We start from the raw sequence: 18168 nt of genomic DNA, 5'->3' as shown, positions 1-18168 counted from the left end.
CAGCTGAGACACTCACTGGTAGAAGAGTGAAGACGTTGCAATCCTACGACGACAGGGAGTATATAAATTGTGATTTTCAGAATTATTTAGATGATTGGCGTTTCTGACCGCAAAAACCGCACACTATTAGAAATGACTAAGTGTATGTTAAAGCAAGCTAATTTACCGCTGGTGTTCTGGGCAGCAGCGGTTAATACAGCCAATTACTTAAGGAATAGGTGTCCAACAAAATCTCCCAGCGATGAAGTACCACTTAAGGTTGGGACTGGCAAAACACCTACCGTTATGCATATGAAACCTTTTAGTGTCAAGGCGTTTGTTTTGATAAAGGGAAAGCAAATAGGAAATTCGACTCTCGCTCAAAAGTATTTATTTTTTTTGGGTATTCTAACCAAACCAGGCCCAGATACGGCAAAAGCCTATACTAAGCCGATATGCAGACTTAGACAATCTTTATAGGTATGGTCTGCGCTTGTCTGGTTACCAATGGAATCAAAAGATTACGGCTAAATTGCTAAATTGTTTAACACAGTTGAACCGTGATCCAGGTTTATTTTTTACGAGAAAAAATTAAAAGATAATGCTAATTACGATTACGTCGATGATTTGTTGATGACGTCAAATGATGAGCGAGTGAAGCGGTCCCTAGCTGAGAGTTTCGAAAGGAAGGACATTGACCGGTTAAAGCGTGTTTAGGAATATATTATATTATAATTCCACCAGGATATAAAAAATAGCGTATTTGTAAGGCAATGTAAATATGCCGAGGAGATTTTACCGCAATTGCGTATGGATCAGTGCATTACAACATACAACATTTGTATGAACATCAATTACATATTGGAGAAAACAGCCCAGTGAAATGAGGGTCTAACTTAATAGGCGTTCCGATGTTTATCTACATTTGCGGTGAGTTTTTGAGTCAATTCAATTTCAATTACAGCCTAGAACATTTGAAAGCCGCTAAGCGATTGCTAAGGTATGTGAAAGGCGCCATCAACTACGGCCTGCAAGGCGCTGCTGGTATTGAGCAACGTCATCTTGCATAGCTATATTAGTGTTGCAGGGATATAAAAAAAAGACATCGTGGTATATAGGTAACTACTTTTCGTACTGTCAAACTCTGCTTTGAAGTCGGTGAAAATATGATGTGCGTCGATTCTCCTCTCATGGGTTTTTTCCAAGACTTGGCGTATTGTGAGTATCTGGTCGATAGTGGACTTTCCAGGTCTAAAGCCACACTGATAAGGTCCAATCAGTTGGTTGACAGTGGACTTCAGCCTTTCGCCCAATGCGCTCGCTGGAACCTTAGAGGCGATATTTAAAAGACTAATCCTGCGGTAATTGACACAGATTGCAGGATCACCCTTCTTATGTATTGGGCAGAGCAAACTTAAACTCCAATCGGCAGTCATGCTTTCATCCAACCATATTTTGCATAGAAGCTGATGCATGTACCTTACCACCTCCTCGCCACTATGTTTGAATAGCTCAGCCGGCAGCCCGTCGGCGCCCGCGGCTTTGTTGTTCTTAAGCCGCGTTACCGCTATTCTCACCTCGTCATGGTCGGGTAGCGGAACGACAATTCCATCGTCAACGATTGGGGTATCGGGTTCTTCACAATCTCTGACATTCGCAGCTATCACTATTTAACAGGTTCGAGAAGTATGGTGTGGCGTGGCTCTATAGGCAGCATCTTTTCTTTCTGCGGCAGCATGGCATTCCGCGTCGTACTAAGTGTTTTTACGGGCTCGCTGGTTTGTTGGGCAGTACTCTCTGAGAGCAGAAATGAGAGTCGAGGGGCGAATCTTCTGGTTGTCTGCTTTGATTTCAGATTTTCGATGTCGAACATACTATGCGTAGGTAGATGTACGTTTTTTGCTACACAGAGGCGTGTGCGTAGCTTGGCTGCAACAAGGTAATGATCCGCGTCGATGTTCGGTCCTCGGATCGTAAGTACATCTAAAGCACTAGAAGCGCATCTTCCCCAGCCAAGTAGCTTATTGTTTCTTTTTATGATGCAATCTGGTGCTGTAGACTACCATGTTTCGGGTCCCGGCGAAGTCGATCAGCCTCTTTCTGTTACCGGATGATTCATTGTGCTGGATGAATTTTCCGACTGTGGGACCGAAAATTTACTCTTTGCCCACCCTGGCGTTGAAGTCGATTTGCACGATTTTTATGTCGTAATGGGGGCCACGCATAGGAAGCTTCCAGGCGCTCATAGAAGGAATCGTTGGTCGCATCGTCCTTCTTTACCATTGGGGCATGTCCGCAACTGAGCGAAATGTTAAAGACTCGGGCTTTGATACGGGTTATTGCGATATGCTCGCCCACGGCGGGTTCCAAACCCAGCGCACAACCAGCTGTTCTGGAATACTTCACCTTCACACATTAGCTCGCTCTTGAAAGGGTGTTCGGAAGCTACCCAGAGGATACTTGGGCTAAGTTGTGAGCTATTTGGCCAATATGTAGAAGAAACGTCCTGCCACTTCCAAGTGAATCTCGATCAGTGACTTTCGCCACTTGCGTGGACTTGTACATATAGAGATAATCCTTATGACCATTCTTAACAAAATTGTTAAGAACGAACCAATAAAATCTTCTAATTTAATTCCTCAGTCCAAAAAAGGTCAGTATTTTGCTCACATAAAAAATGTGTATAGAAAACAAGGTTGGGCATAACATAGTGTCTTAAGTAATAAATGCAATAAGCGGATTTAGTGATTTGAAGATTTAGTTATAATGAAAACCCTATTATATTTACCACAAAAAATTAGTGGTAATGCAAAATGCCGAATCCTGATGGAAAACATCCACGATGTGTGAAATGCGCTGAAAACATTCGACTACTGATTGCCAAAAGCGCTAATCGATGAACCAAAATTCTGCAATTTTGGCGAACGACACCCAGCTAGCCGCTAATTTGGTTGTACCATTGCAAAAAATTACAATAGATTACATCTAGAAAATTATCTCTAGCTGCTAAATCAAAGACGAGCGGAAAACTCACCTTGCTGAGGATAAAGCTATTAAATTTTTATCAACTTCTACTAAAGCCGTAACTTACACACAAATAATGAAATCAGCTGCTCGAAATGCTACCGCCAAAAAATTAGATGCGTTAGTGTTATAAACCTAAACAATCAGCAAGAGGTCTTCAAAGCTTTGGACATGCGCTTGGAGCACAACATGCATGTTTCAGATTATGACTCAATATCAGAAAGTTATTTTATGGAATGCAAGCACAAAATTGAGATAGAAGTGATTCTTCACAACGAAAACGTCGACATTGCTTTAAAAGCAGAAACTCATTTCATGAAACAAACGTAGTTAAATTTCAAAAACTACTCCATACCCTATTTGAATACATCTTCCTCTTCTTCTTATTTGGCGCGATAACCGCTTTTTCGATTTTGGCCGAGTTTAACAAAACGCATCAGTCGTTTCTTTGTCGTGCTAACCGGCGCCAGTTGGACACACCAAGTGAAGCCAAGTCCTTCTCCGCCTGATCTTTCCAACGCAGAGGAGGCGTTCGTCTTCCTCTGCTGCACCAGCTGGTATGGCAACGAATACTTTCAGAGCCGGAGCGTTTGTATCCATTCGGATAACATGACCCAGCCAGCGTAGCCGCTGGATCTTTATTCGCTGCGCCATGTCTATGTCGACGTAAAGCTCATACAGCTCATCGTTCCATCGCCTGCGATATTCGTCGCTGCCAACGTGTAAAGGTCCAAAAATCTTACGCAGAATCTTTCTCTCAAACACTCCAAGCGAGCGCTTCATCGGATGTTATCATCGTCCACGCTTCTGCGCCATACGTTAGGACAAGCATGGTGAGAGCCTTGTAGCGTCCTAGTTTTGTTCATCGAGAGCTTTACCGCTCAGTTGCCTACTTAGTCCAAAGTAGCACTTGTTGGCAAGAGAGATTCTACTTTGGATTTCCAGCTTTCGTAGCCGGGGGATAAAATTAGGCTGTTTCTTAACAGAGCCCTCCTGACATCAGGTCGCCTCAGGTTGTAACGGTGGCATTATCATATATAGGGCGCTGCCATGGCGGAAGTTGTGAACTTCCTCAGAGGACGAACGCTTGAGATGGTTGATGCCAAAGCTGTGGGCCACAGCAAGCCATCAACCTTAAATCAACCATCTACATCCGCTGATGCCAAGGGGCAAAAGCGTCAAAACGTTAAAAAAGGCACGTCCAGGCATAAGTTTTACCAGAGGTCCCTGGCTATTCTCGGTAAAATAAGCAAAACTGAGACCGAAGGGAAAACTCTTCCAAAGGACGCGGCCGATAAGGCAAGGTGCCGAAAGGTGGTCGATGAATACCTGGCGTTCCAGGCCACGCAGAAGGCAGTAACCGTGAAACGCAATCGTTCGCAGGACGAAAGCCACAAACCTACGAAGAAACACAAAGTGTCGGTTCCCACCGCTTCATTACCAAAGCCAGCCAAACGCACATTTAATGAGGTGGCAAGGGACCACCTGCAAATAGCGTTGGTTGATGATATAACTCACCGCGGTAAACCTGCATCAGAGAAGTGGTCTGAAATTGAGGCACGGCTGTCTCGCATTGTCGTTGATCCCGTCATGGCAAACCCGGAGGGTCAAGTGCCGGGATTTGATTCAATGGAGGAGGGTCGCGGATAGAGGGTGATCAAGTGCGATGCTCAACTCTCTGTTAACTTCCTGCAAACAGTTGTGGGCAAGATCCAGAACGACTGGGAAGGTTTGGGGCCCAAACTAAGCCCGGCCAGCGAAATCCCTCGACGGCCGAGGGCTCGCATCTGGATACCGAACATGGAGTTTGAAGCTAAGCAACTAATTCCATACTTGCAAGCACACAACCGCACTGTTCCGATTAATGCCTGAAGCATCATCAAAGCGGAGGCTCCGCAAAATAACAGTGTGTCCTTCCTTCTCCAAATATCGGGGGAGAGCGTCGAGCCACTCTCAAAAGTGGACAACAAACTTCGGTTCGGCGTCAGGAAAACGCAACTGAAGATATTCCACTCTGCAAATCCGGAGCATGAACAGGGCGAGGTTGACCGCGCCAACGAGTTGCTCACAGGCATGCAACTTGACGACGCCGCATCTACCAAAAACGATGACGCTAAAGAGCAGCACCCGGGAGTGCAGCTCGGTGACGCCGTCAAATTGTAAAACGACAAGCAGCATGGGTCTCAAGGTTGCCTGCCAGGTTTATTTGCCTGCAGCACTCGCGGCCGCCGTAGCCGGATGGGTTGGTGCGTAACTACTACTCAGAATTCCCAGAGAGAACGTTAGTTCGAATCTCGGTGAAACACCAAAATTAAGAAACAAATTTTCTAATAGCGGCGGCCCTCGGCAGGCAATGGCAAACCTCCGAGTGTATTTCTGCCATGAAAAATCTCCTCATAAAATATCTGCTGTTCGGGGTCGGCTGGAAACTGTAGGTTTCTCCATTTGTGGAACAATATAAAGACGTACACCACAAATAGGAGGAGAAGCTCGGCCAAATACCCAAAAAAGAGTGTACGCGCCAATTATATATATATATATATACAGGGAGGGCCATATACGGTTGCCTTTTGAACCACCTATTTTTTTGAGAATGGTAACACAAATGACATGTCAAATGTGTTCATAATTTACTTAAAGGTTTGACATTTACGAAATGGGACGCTATACGCTTGAACAAAATTGCAAATATTGAAAACCTATTTCCAAAGTGAGAAATTTGAAAAAAAATCATCTTTTCTGATAAAGCTCATTTTCACATGCGTGGCTACGTCAATAAGCAAAATTGTCGGATTTGGGGCTCAGAAAATCCAGACGTTACTGTAGAGAAGAAGCAAATGCATCCACAACAAGTCACTGTTTGGTGCGGTTTTTGGTCTAGCGGCATCATCGGGCCATTTTGTTTCGAAAATGAGCGAGGAGCCGCGGTTACAGGAAATGGCGAGCGTTACCGTGACATGCTCATTGAGTTGTTTCCAAAAATTGAAGACGATGACATGGATGACATTTGGTTTCAACAGGACGGTGCTACTTGTCACACTGCCAAAGTTACACTCGAACTTTTGGCTACCGTTTTTGAAAACCGAATAATCAGCCGAAATTCCGATATCAATTGGCCGCCTCGGAGCTGTGATTTAAGCCCGTTCTACTATTTTTTGTAGGGAGCCGTTAAAAACAAATACTATGCGGCCGCCGTAGCCGAATGGGTTGGTTCGTGATTACCATTCGGAATTCACAAAGAGGTCGTTGGTTCGAATCTCGGTGAAAGCAAAATTAATAAAAACATTTTTCTAATAGCGGTCGCCTCTCGGCAGGCAATGGCAAACCTCCGAGTGTATTTCTGCCATGAAAAAGCTCCTCATAAAAATATCTGCCGTTCGGAGTCGGCTTGAAACTGTAGGTCCCTCCATTTGTGGAACAACATCAAGACGCACACCACAAATAGGAGGAGGAGCTCGGCCAAACACCTAACAGAAGTGTACGCGCCAATTATTTATTTATTTATTATGCGAACCATTCAGAGACGATTGATGCTTTAAAACACGAAATCGAAGTTGCCATTCATGAAACTGGAGCCCAAATAATCGAAAATGTGCTTAAAAATTGGGTTGATCGAATGGCCTACTGTAAAGCCAGTCGTGGCAATCATTTGAACGATAGTATTTTTCATTCATAAATGACAATGTTCAATCTTCAAAATAAAAAAAGGTTTGAAAAAATATTGATTAGTTTTTTTTTTATAGCCGTTTCAAAAAGCAAATTTTACATGGCCCACCCTATATATACTCGCGGACTGCAACTGACAACCTTACCGTTCTCCTGGTGGAGGAGAGCGTCGACAGCGTGCTAATCCAGGAACCCTGGGTGCGGAGCACCGAGGTGAAGGGGTTTACTTGAAACAACCTTAACCTTTTCTACAAACGGACTGAAGGTAACCCCAGATCTTGTATTGTAGCTAAGAAACATTTGGACATATTTTTAATCCCATTATATTGTTCACAGGATGTGACGGCTGTGGAGGTAGAAGCTTCTGACGGTGTCGGCATCATACTGGCTTCCATTTGCATGGCACGTGATTGGCTCGCCCACAAAGAACTAATTGGAAAAAGGTCAAAAATGTAGTGAACAACAGGTCGAAAGGAATTCCGATCAGCCAAATCATTCTCACGGAAAACCTTGAGAGTAGGGTCCCAACATTGGAGAAGACATTCAGTAGGGCCTACAAGACGTCGTGTCCAATAAAATATAGCAAAATCACATATCTTCCTTGGTGGAGCAATGAGCTCTTGAAATTAAGGGTAGAAGCCAGAAATAATTTTAATCTCAGCTACTCAACAGGTAATTGGCAACTATACAGAGATAGTCGGAGACAGTACGAAAAGGTTACTAGGGCCGCTAAGAAGGAAAGCTGGAGCAATTTTTGTTCTTCTAATCTACCAGAGATTCTGCCAAGAAACATTCAATGGCTTATTGGGTCAAAAAGCGAGATGGCACTTGGACTTCTACAGCAGAAGAGTCTCTAGAACTTCTCTCAAATACTCATTTTCTGGGATATAGCGGTCACGATAGCGGTGTTGGGGGAATTCGGCGGAGCCGCTGTGACCCACAGCATGTTGTCGATGTAATAGTCACAAAAACGAAGGTAGCGTGGGCAATCCAATCGTTTTCACCTTTCAAATCTCTAGGCCCTGACGGAATTTTTCCCAAGATGTTACAGGAAACTCTTGATAATGTTCTTCCATGGCTAATGGAAGTTTTCAAATCGCGTTTAAACCAAGGTTATATTCCAAATAGCTGGAAACCTGTTAGAGTCATCTTTATACCAAAGTTAGGCCAATGAGTCTGTCGTCCTTCCTTTTAAAAACATTTGAACGGCTTTTAGACATACACATTAGAAGCTCACTGGAGAGCTCTAGTATAACAATTGCGCAACATGCTTACCTCAAGGGCAAATCGACGGAGACAGCGCTTCACGAGGTAATCCGAACAATACAGGGGTATCCAGCAAACAAACAGTACACCATGGAAGCTTTTGTTGACATAGAAGGCGCATTTAATAACGTTAGTACTGATGCTATGCAACGGGCGCTAATAGACTTAGGGGTCGAAAATTGTATCAGCAATTGGATCATCTCTATGCTAGAAAAGGATAGTTAGAGCTAATATGAGGAATATCAACATAACAAAAAGAGTCTACAGGGGCACACCACAGGAGTATTATTTCCACTTCTCTGGTTATGTGATATAAGTAAAATCTTAACAAAACTTAATAGAGGTGGGGTAAAAGTGGTTGCGTATGCTGATGATGTGGTGTTAATGGCATCAGGATTGTGTCCCAATACGATCAGTGGGATCATTCAAAGGGCGCTAGGCGAGCTTAACTCTTCGGCTACAGGCTGTGGCCTAACTTTAAACGCGCGTAAAACAGAACTCATGCTATTTACGACCAGATATAAGGTACTTAGGGGTAATTCTGGACTCCAAACTTAGCAGGAAATTCAACATTGAAGAGCGGGTAAGGAAAGCAGAAATCGCTTTATATGCCTGTGAACGTATGCTAGAAAGAAGATGAGGTCTTCAACCCAAGTATACATTATGGTTGTATAAGGCGGTTATACGACCAATTTTAACGTATGGCTCGGTAGTTTGGTGGAAAGCTCTAGAGAGAGAATACAACATCAAATTGTTTAGCTGAATACAAAGATCAGCCTGTGCAATAACAGTCGGTGCAATCAGACCATGTCTTAGGGAGGCCCTGAACGCACTGACACACGTTATTCCGGTAGACCTACATATCAAGAAGACGGACACTAAGTGCATTTAGGTTAAATGAAGCGGGTCGCTGGAAGGAAAAAGCTCATGGCCACGCCATTACTATTACTGCGACAAGCCCAGTATACCTCGAAGAGGACTGACTGCATCGTCCCGACGGAACATTCAATAGAAACTTTGTCCATCTCTTTCCATCTCTGAAAGAATGGAATAAGGGATTCTCAATAAACAAGTTCGACACTACAGTCTATACAGATGGCAGTAAAATGGATTGTGGTGTTTGAGCTGGTATATATTCTCACAGACTTAAAATTGAAAGATCTGTGCGCCTCCCTAATGTTTGCAGTGTCTTTCAGGCGGAAGTACTGGCAATTGGGAAGCAAGAGCAATATCGCTATTCTTTCGGATAGCCAAGTTGCAATCCAGGCACTGGCTTCAGCTACAACAATCTCTAAGGTGGTGGAGCAAAGCAGGACTAGCCTTACGACCTTGAGCGAAAACCATAAAATTGCCTTAATCTGGGTCCCGGGACATCGGGGCATCGAAGGTAACGAAAAAGCGGATCAACTGGCAAGAAGGGGATCTGCCATGAAAAACGCTCTTGCAGAATCGGTATTCACACCACAAGGTGCAGTCAATTGCAATTTCCCTAAAATACCTCCGAACCGCAGATTATAGATGAGTAGACCAGACGAAATGTATAATTAGCAGAACGTTATGGCACACCGACAACCTTAAGCAATCGTCAACATTGATAAACATGAAACGACAGGACGCCTGTAGACTAACGGCAGTCGTAACTGGATATTAGTCTGTGGGAGAACAAGCAGCCAAAATGGGCATCCCTCACAACACATATTGTCACAGTTGTAAACAAAGGAAACAATCTTCCATTTCTTCTGCAAATGCCCTGCCCTATGGAAGGATAAAATGTTAACCCTGGGTAAACCGCGGTTCGAGAGTCTGGAACAGCTTTCTGGCTTAGATGGTAAGAACCTGATAAGAATCCTGAACCGCTCAGACTGGATATAGTCATGCTGTAAATAAGTGTTGCTTTTTATTATTAATTTACTCGTCGCCAAAGGTATTTCAATGGTACTTTTATCACGGAACAATTGAAGAGCAGTACCTTTTCTGGCTAGCTCATCAGCTCTACAGTTTCCCTCAATATCTCTGTGTCCCGGAACCGAAATAAGGCTGACCTTAAATACGACGCCAATATCATTTAGGGCTGCTCGGCATTCCTGTGCAACCTTTGATCTTAGTATAGCCGCATTCATTGATTTGAAAGCCGCTTGGCTATCCGAGAATATATTCATAGTCGTTTTTGTAACGGCATGCATATTTAGGTGTGTAGGCACTTCTTTTATGGTTAGAACCTCTGCCTGACAGACGCTGCAGTAATCTGGTAGTCGAACGGGTAGTTCCAGTCCTAATTCTTTCTAAAATACTCCATAGAGCGGTTCTTTGGACCTTACTCATGATTTTATCGTAACTCGCCTTTAGAGCAGATGCCTACCATACAAGTATTCCATATTTTAAGATTGGCCTAACTACGGAAGTATAGAACCAATGTGTAACACGCCCTTTTAATACTGACCGCTTTTATGCAGGCATATAATGCAGCGTTGGCCTTTTTTTACTCTTTCCTCAATATTAGGTTTCCATGTGAGTTTCCTATCTAATATGAGTCCTAAGTATTTGACATTCTCTCTCAAAGGAATCTCCACACCATTAAAAACCAGCGGAGAGATTGTAGTTAGGCTATGTCTCCTTGTGAAGAGGATTATTTCCTTCTGACGAGTATTGCTTCTATCAGGGCAACAACGTGTGGTTCAACTCCAAAGTCTTCTAAATCATCTATGATACTATAGCGCTCGCCTTTATATTGTTAAAGGTGCCTTCTATATCTACGAAGGTAACCATGATAAACTCTTTGTCTGATAAACATTTTTCCACTAACCCGACAAGCGAGTGTAAGGCGGTTTCTGCAGATTTCCCCTTAGTGTAGGCATGCTGCGCCGAGGAGAACTTATTTATTGGTATAACGCCCCGCATGTACTCGTCCACTACCCTCTTTGAAATTTTGAGAAGGAAAGACGTAAGGCTAATTGGTCTCAAGCCTTTGGGGTTAGTGTGTGAGGACCTGCCTGCTTTGGGTATGAAAGAGACTTTTGTCTCTCTCCGTACTAGCGGAATGTAGCCCATGTTAAGACAATTTTGAATGATAATTTTAATAACCCGTGAGGCAATATCCCGTGATTTCTGCAATTCCACAGGATAGATACCGTCTAGTCCATGTAATTTATAGGAACAAAAAGTGTTGATAGTCAATTTAATCTTTGCGTTTGTCAGTAATAGACTCATCGTGGCCTTGGCGAGATTAAATAACATTCAATGGTATTTTTGTAGCGAGGTTAGTTGCTTGGTCCACCAAGGTGGTTTAGACTTTCCTCTGGGCCTGAGAACCGGCAACTAGCTGCTAAAGAGATATTCATTGCTTTAGTTACCTGATTAACCAATTTATCCAGCTCCTCACATGTAGTGTGGCCCTTGGAGGCTATCTTTGTAAACCCCCCAGTCGGTTTTTCGTATATTTCTAAGCTTACCGACTTGAGGGGATCTAATTTCGATTTCAAATTCGATGTATCAACGGCTGAGAACGAATTTTCGTTTGAAACGCGCCATCTCTTAACGTCGTTGGAAAACATGTCGGTAGCCAAGGTGATATCCAGAACTTACATTTTTCCTATTCATTCTGACAAAGGTCGGCTCTGAGCCTAAATTCAACACACAAATTTTGCTTTCTAAAATAAAGTCAAGTCAGGACTCACCTATAGTGTTAGTGTCGCTACTCCCACACAGGGTGTTATGTGCACTTGCGTCGCAAGAACAACCAGGTGTTTCTCATCAGGGCTGCCTCTTTCGCGAGCACCCGAACCTCTTCCGCCAAGGCGTCTTTTCATGGGACATATATGCGTAGGCTAGCCAAAAGCGGTTTTCCCAAGCTCGATGCTTGCCGCCACCAAGTCGCCCCTACTAAGCTGTGGAAGCAAAAATATATTTATATTATTTCTAGCTAGAATGCAGCTGCGGATCTTACCTGTGTTTGTACTGCAAGATCCTCTTCGTTGAAGAGCGGCCCCACACCGGTCAGCCTCTCAGAATCGGTTGAGCTCTGCCTTCAGACCAACCCTTGTTCCGTATCGTTACGCAACCCGGCTTTGTCACCCTCCCCATTTGAGTCCAAAGCTGGTTCGTCGCTGCGATAGATGGAAATGGTTGCGTCAACAAACCCGAATCTTACAACATTATTTTTTTGTGCCAGTGGGGCAAGCGATTCTCCATTCAGAATGAGCATCACCTGTCTTCTTCCCTCTATTGGCTCTTCTACTTTCCCTACCTTCCAGTTGTGAGTTGGCAGGTCGCTATTCCATGTTTTGAACATTTGCTCGATTTTGTTCGGCTCTGCCGGCCAAACCTCTCCTAGCCAGGCTCCGGCCAACCTGTAGAGTGTGACTGACATAACGTCTTCGCAGGCGATGAGCTTTGCTCTACCGTGCTACCAGCCTGCGTCATGGCAAAGGCTCTAGGATCTGGAGGTAAACTTCGGAGATAGCCTCCTCAGTCCACCTCCACTTTTCTTAAGGAATGTTCCATTCCTCCTCCCCCTTGTCAATGACGGCCAGTATCCCACCGCCGTCTTTTACGACCTCACTGAATGTTGGGTATTTATGGCCACCTATTTTTTGCTTTTTGGAGACCTTTTCTTCTCCTTTCTCTGCAGAACGTTGCCTTTTAGGAGTAGCACCCGCCGGTTTCCCCACTCGGATATAAATCCCTTTACCCATTCCAGTGACTTAGCCTTTTCTTCTGTTAGCTGTTCTGCTGCTACCTCTCGTAGTTTACATAAGACCCTACTGGCCGCCTTTTCTTGTAGTAGCTTTGCTAAGCGAAGTTGATCCCGTAACTCCTGTTGTTGGTCACTTGGATACCGGTTTTCCCAAGCCTCCTCGCCCCCCGCTGCCTCCTGCAGTACTCGAGCTGGGACCAGCCCTATCGCTCAAGCCCCCTCTGCCTCCTATTAGAAGCGGTCTGAACACTACCGTGTTGAAGGAGGACCGTTCGTCTTGTTGAAATATATTGATTAAAATTCTTCTCCATTTTGGTCCCACCGGTGTCGGACATGGAAGGCCCGCCTGCACAGAGGTCCGTGTGCACAGGTAAGGCTAGATAGAACCGTAGGTCACCAGGTATCCGGAGCACTCCGTTCAGGACTGGGCTATTTTTGATCTGGGTCCCCAGCCAGGCTGAACCTCGGTAAGGGTCGTATTACACCTTATTCCAACCCAGAGAAATTTTGACATTACGTGGATACCAAATTCAGACGGCATATAGGTAACTCCTTTCCGTACTGCAGCACTGAAGTCGACGAAAAGATGGTGTGTGTCGATTCTCCTTTCATGGGTCTTTTCCAAGATTTGACGTATTGTGAATATTTGGTCGATGGTAGACTTTCCACGTCTAAAGCCACACTGATAAGGTCCAATCAGTTGGTTGACCGTGGGCTTCAGCCTTTCACACAATACGTTCGCTGGAATCTTATAGGTGATATTTAGAAGACTAATCCCGCGGAAATTGGCACGGATTGCAGGATCACCCTTCGTTTGGGCAAAGCACACTTAAATTCCAATCGGCAGTCATGCTTTCATCCGACCATATTTTGCATAGAAACTAATGCATACATCTTACCAGCTCCTCGCCGCCATGTTTGAATAGCTCAGTCCGTCGGCGCCCGCGGCTTTGTTGTACTTTAGCCGCGTTACCGGTTTTAGGACCTTCTGTAAGCCGCCGAACCTTCTGGTAGAATTTTCGGGCGTTTTACCTATTGGTCAGCATGTCAGGCCCCTCGCAATCACGTATTTCGGCCTCTCGTTTTTTCTTTCTGAGTTCCCAGTAGCGATCCCACATGGCTCGCGTTGGGCCCGATCGCATGATATTCCTCGTCGTACCAACTGTTTTTTCGGGCTCGCCGGAATCCGATTTCTTTTTCGGCGGCGGTACGTAGAGAACGAGAAATTCTGTTCCATGCCGGTTTGTTGGGCAGTACTCTCTGAAAGCAGGAGTGACAGTCGAGTTATTATATACAGACAGTCGAGTCTGTTGTGATTGCAACTTTTCGATGTTGAACATTCTTTGCGTAGGTAGATGTAAGTTTTTTGCTGCACAGAGACGTGGGCGCAGTTTGGCTGCAACAAGGTAATGATACGAGTCGATGTTGGGTCCTCGGATCGTACCTACATCTTATACACTAGAAGCGTGTCTTTCATCTATCACAACATGATCGATCTGGTTTCGCATTTTTCGATCAGGAGACAGCCACGTTGCGCGGAGTATTTTCTTAGGCTGGAATCTGATGCTGCAGACTACCATGTTTCGGGCCCTGGCGAAGTCGATCACTCTCTGTCCGTTCCCGGATGTTTCGTTGTGCAGGATGAGTTTTCCGATTGTGGGAACAAAAATTCCCTCCTTGCCCACGCTGGCGTTGAAGTCGCCTTGCACAATTTTTGTGTCGTGGCCATAGGCACGTTCAATAGCGCCCATAGGAACGTGCCAGGCATTCATAGAAGGAATCTTTGGTTGCATCGTGCTTCTCTTCCGTCGGGGCGTGCGCACAAGTGAGCGAAATGTTAAAAATTCATGCGGATTATTGTGAGGTACTTGGTGACGAAGTCTCCCTCCCACAACAAATCCGGCAGCTAAGTTTTTCTTGCCTTGTCCAGTCCATCTCATCTCTTGAGCGGCAGTGATATCAGCCTTTACTCTCACGAGGACATCAACCAGCCGAGGCACCTTCCCCATTAAGGGACCGGACATTCCAGGTGCATGCCCTCAAATCGTAGTCCTTAGTTCGTTTGCAGGAGTCGTCATCAGTTTAAGAAGTTCTCACCCGTACGGATGTTCGGAAGCTACCCAGAGGATACTTGGGCGAATTTCGGAAATTGTGAGCTGCTTGAACCATATGCAGAAGAATCGTCCTGGCCACTCTGAAACGAACTTTCCCCACTTGCATGGACTTCTACATATGGAACCATCCTCCTGAATACATACATCCCGAAAATTGTGCAAGTGGTGGAAACGCTGTTTTAATAAAAAATGCAATAAAACTGAATTAATATATATAAATTATATATATATATTACAATAATTGGCGCGCACACCCTCCTATTTGTGGTGTGCGTCTTGATGTTGTTCCACGAATGGAGGGACCTACAGTTTCAAGCCGACTCCGAACGGCAAATGGTTTTTATGAGGAGCTTTTTCATGGCAGAAATACACTCGGAGGTTTGCCATTGCCTGCCATTGTGTGTTTGAGCGAGCTCCTCCTATTTGTGGCGTGCGGCTTGATGTTGTTCCACAAACCTATAGTTTTAAGCCGACTCCGAACAGCAGATATTTTTATGAAGAACTTTTTTAAGGCAGAAACATAATTTAGATTAAGAAATTTGGAAAAGGAATTCCAAGCTGCATCTGTTACCATTGAAACTTTAAAACAACCACCGACGTTAATTGTTATTTATAGTCCATCCCGACACCACCTGAAATCTGCACCACTTTAGATAATTTTTAAGGTTGTTTATAATTGGTGGCTTCTTCAACGCGAATCAAACAGCATGGGGCTCATTTCAACAAAAGGATGAGAATTATTTATTTATTCATTAATGTAAAGCGTTTTTCAATAGGTGCGCTTCAACTTTTTTCCGATAGGGAGGGCGAACGACGCAATATTTTTTATTTTTCGCTTGTCATTTGTAAATTTCATTAGTATACATTTCATCATGGAGCGCTACACACTTGAATAACGATTGCAAATCGTGCAAATTTTTTATGAAAATAATCGTTCTATTGCTCTTCTTCAGTGTGTTCATCTTCAGTGATGAAGCTCACTTTTGGCTCAATGGCTTTGTCAACAAGCAAAATATGCGTTACTGGGCAGAAAGCAATCCACACGTGATTCATGAGGCACCGTTGCATCCCAAAAAAATCACTGTTTGGTGCGGTTTACATGCCGGCGGCGTAATTGGCCCATATTTTTTCGTTGACGAGAACGATCGCCACGTTACTGTGAATAGAAATCGATACCGCGACATGATAAACGATTATTTTTGGCCGCAATTGAATGGTATGGACTTAGACGACATGTGGTTTCAACAGGACGGGGCCACAAGCCACACAGCACACGCTACAATTGATTTGTTGAAGAGTAAGTTCGATGAGCGCATTATTTCCAGAAATGGACCGGTCGAATGACCGCCGCGCTCGTGTGATTTGACGCCTCTAGACTATTTTCTTTGGGGTTATGTGAAGTCATTGGTGTAGAGTAACAAGCCGGCGACGATTTGTGAGCTCAGAGCCAATATTGAACGCGAAATTGCTGGAATTTCGGCCGATTTATGCAAAAGAGTGGTCGAAAATTGGGTTCAACGATTGGACTTCGTAAAACGTGCACACGGTGGTCATGCAAAAGAAATCGAATTTCATACTTAAATGTATATGTTCAAACTCGATAATAAAAAAAAAAATTGGTTAAAAAAGTCAAACCGTTTGTGTTTTATTAAAAAAAAAGTTGAAGCGCTCTTACTGAAAAACGCTTTATAACAAATTCAGAACAGATATTTAAGATATTAATAAGCTACTATATAAATTATACAATATTAAATTATCAACTCAAAAAACCATTATCAACTCATATAAACCATGGTAAAAGTATATACAAATTACAATTGAATTTGAACGAAATTCATAAATATGAAACTAAAATAACGAATATTTACAAAGTAATATTGTGATCCCTTACATAGAAAGTAAGTAAGTAAGAAAGTCTATGTTTCATCATATATCGACATACATATTAACTGTTCTCATGAGAAACTATTTGCGGATTATATATATATTTGAAAACACTTTTTTATATTGTAGTTTATAGTATAGTTTAGTGAGTGTAGCCTTAAAACCTTTTTGTGGTAAATAAACTAATTTCAGTAATAAAAATAATTTCATTTGATTACACAATATAAAAATTACAAATGGGTGATCCACACGATATTTTTGTAATACGAAGCTCTGATGGATTCAATTATATAAGGATGAAAAATTGATTATAATTTCTCCAGACACCAAATACCCCATAATGACGGGAATTAATAATGAAAAAAATTTAAATAGCATTTCTCCATGCCTAATAAAAAAACCATTGATTCTGTTTGTGGTGAAATAGAAAAATGCAAGCTTCAAAACGGTACCCGTCTACTTATAACATAAAACATTTAAGCCAGGCGCAGAAACTTTTTACTCTCACCGATCTCAAGTTGAAGTAAGTGAGCACAAAACATTAAATGTAACCAAAGGAATAGTTTACACAAATGAACTGATATGAATTCAAGAAGAAGAAATTCTAAATGAATTATGTGAACAAAGCATAATATATTATATATATATATTTCGCGCGTATACCCTCTTTGGGTGTTTGGCCGAGCTCCTCCTTCTATTTGTGGTGTGCGTCTTGATGTTGTTCCACGAATGGAGAAACCTACAGATTCAAGCCAAATCCGAACGGCAGATATTCTTTTATGAGGAGCTTTTTCAACGCAGAATTATACTCGGAGGCTTGCCATTGCTTGCCGATGGGCGACCGCTATTAGAAAGAACTTTTCTTCATTTTGGTATTTCACCGAGATTCGTATTGGTATTTCACCGAGAACCTACATTTTCTCTGCCTTCCGAATGGTTGTAATAGCATAATAGAGTTTCGAAAAAATCTTAAAAAGGAAATTGAAAATCTAGATTAATTGTTCTACCGTTCCAGTCGATTACTCTCCCAAAAAGAATAGCTTCTGAAAAAACGATCGTACGACCTTACATTTCGCTTCTAATGGCATGTGTAAAACGCTGGAAATATAATCACACTGCAAAATGGTGCAGAGGTATGAAGACATGTCAAAACTTTATCTGACGATGTAAAATGTCTCAAAACATAGTCATGCATAATATGTACCAACAGCAAATTTGGATAATGTATGTACAATGCCCTTGACGAAAACTTTTTATTATTTTTACAACAAAACAAGCTATTGAAAAAGTAGACCACTAGACAGCTACTTAAAGTTATAGAGAGCATCACAACAACAAAGATGTAACCTCCGCTTAAATTTTACAATCTACAATAAATAACAATTGTTAAAAATAATAAAGCAGATACAACTAATCTCTCCAATAAGTTGCCAGACCAGCAACCAAAGAGCACAATTTAATCAGATAATATCGCCAATAGCCACGATAACGGTAACTCTGATGCAGCCGAACCACTTCCACCGACCTTTACAATGACACCTA

The 18168-nt window shown here is 43.0% G+C and overlaps 1 protein-coding gene across 1 annotated transcript; it reads left to right on the top strand.

The window, feature by feature from the left end:
* The first annotated feature begins 4095 nt into the window (after nt 1-4095).
* On the top strand, nt 4096-4653 carry LOC128869921 (uncharacterized). Its single transcript, XM_054112520.1, has one exon. The coding sequence runs from the start codon at nt 4096-4098 to the stop codon at nt 4651-4653; it is 558 nt and encodes a 185-aa protein (XP_053968495.1).
* Nucleotides 4654-18168: the final 13515 nt, after the last annotated feature.

This window comes from Anastrepha ludens, chromosome X (assembly GCF_028408465.1).
Source record: "Anastrepha ludens isolate Willacy chromosome X, idAnaLude1.1, whole genome shotgun sequence".
In the NCBI taxonomy this organism is placed as follows: domain Eukaryota; kingdom Metazoa; phylum Arthropoda; class Insecta; order Diptera; family Tephritidae; genus Anastrepha; species Anastrepha ludens.
Note: the sequence above shows the minus strand (reverse complement) of the source record. Positions and strands in the feature narration are given on the sequence as shown.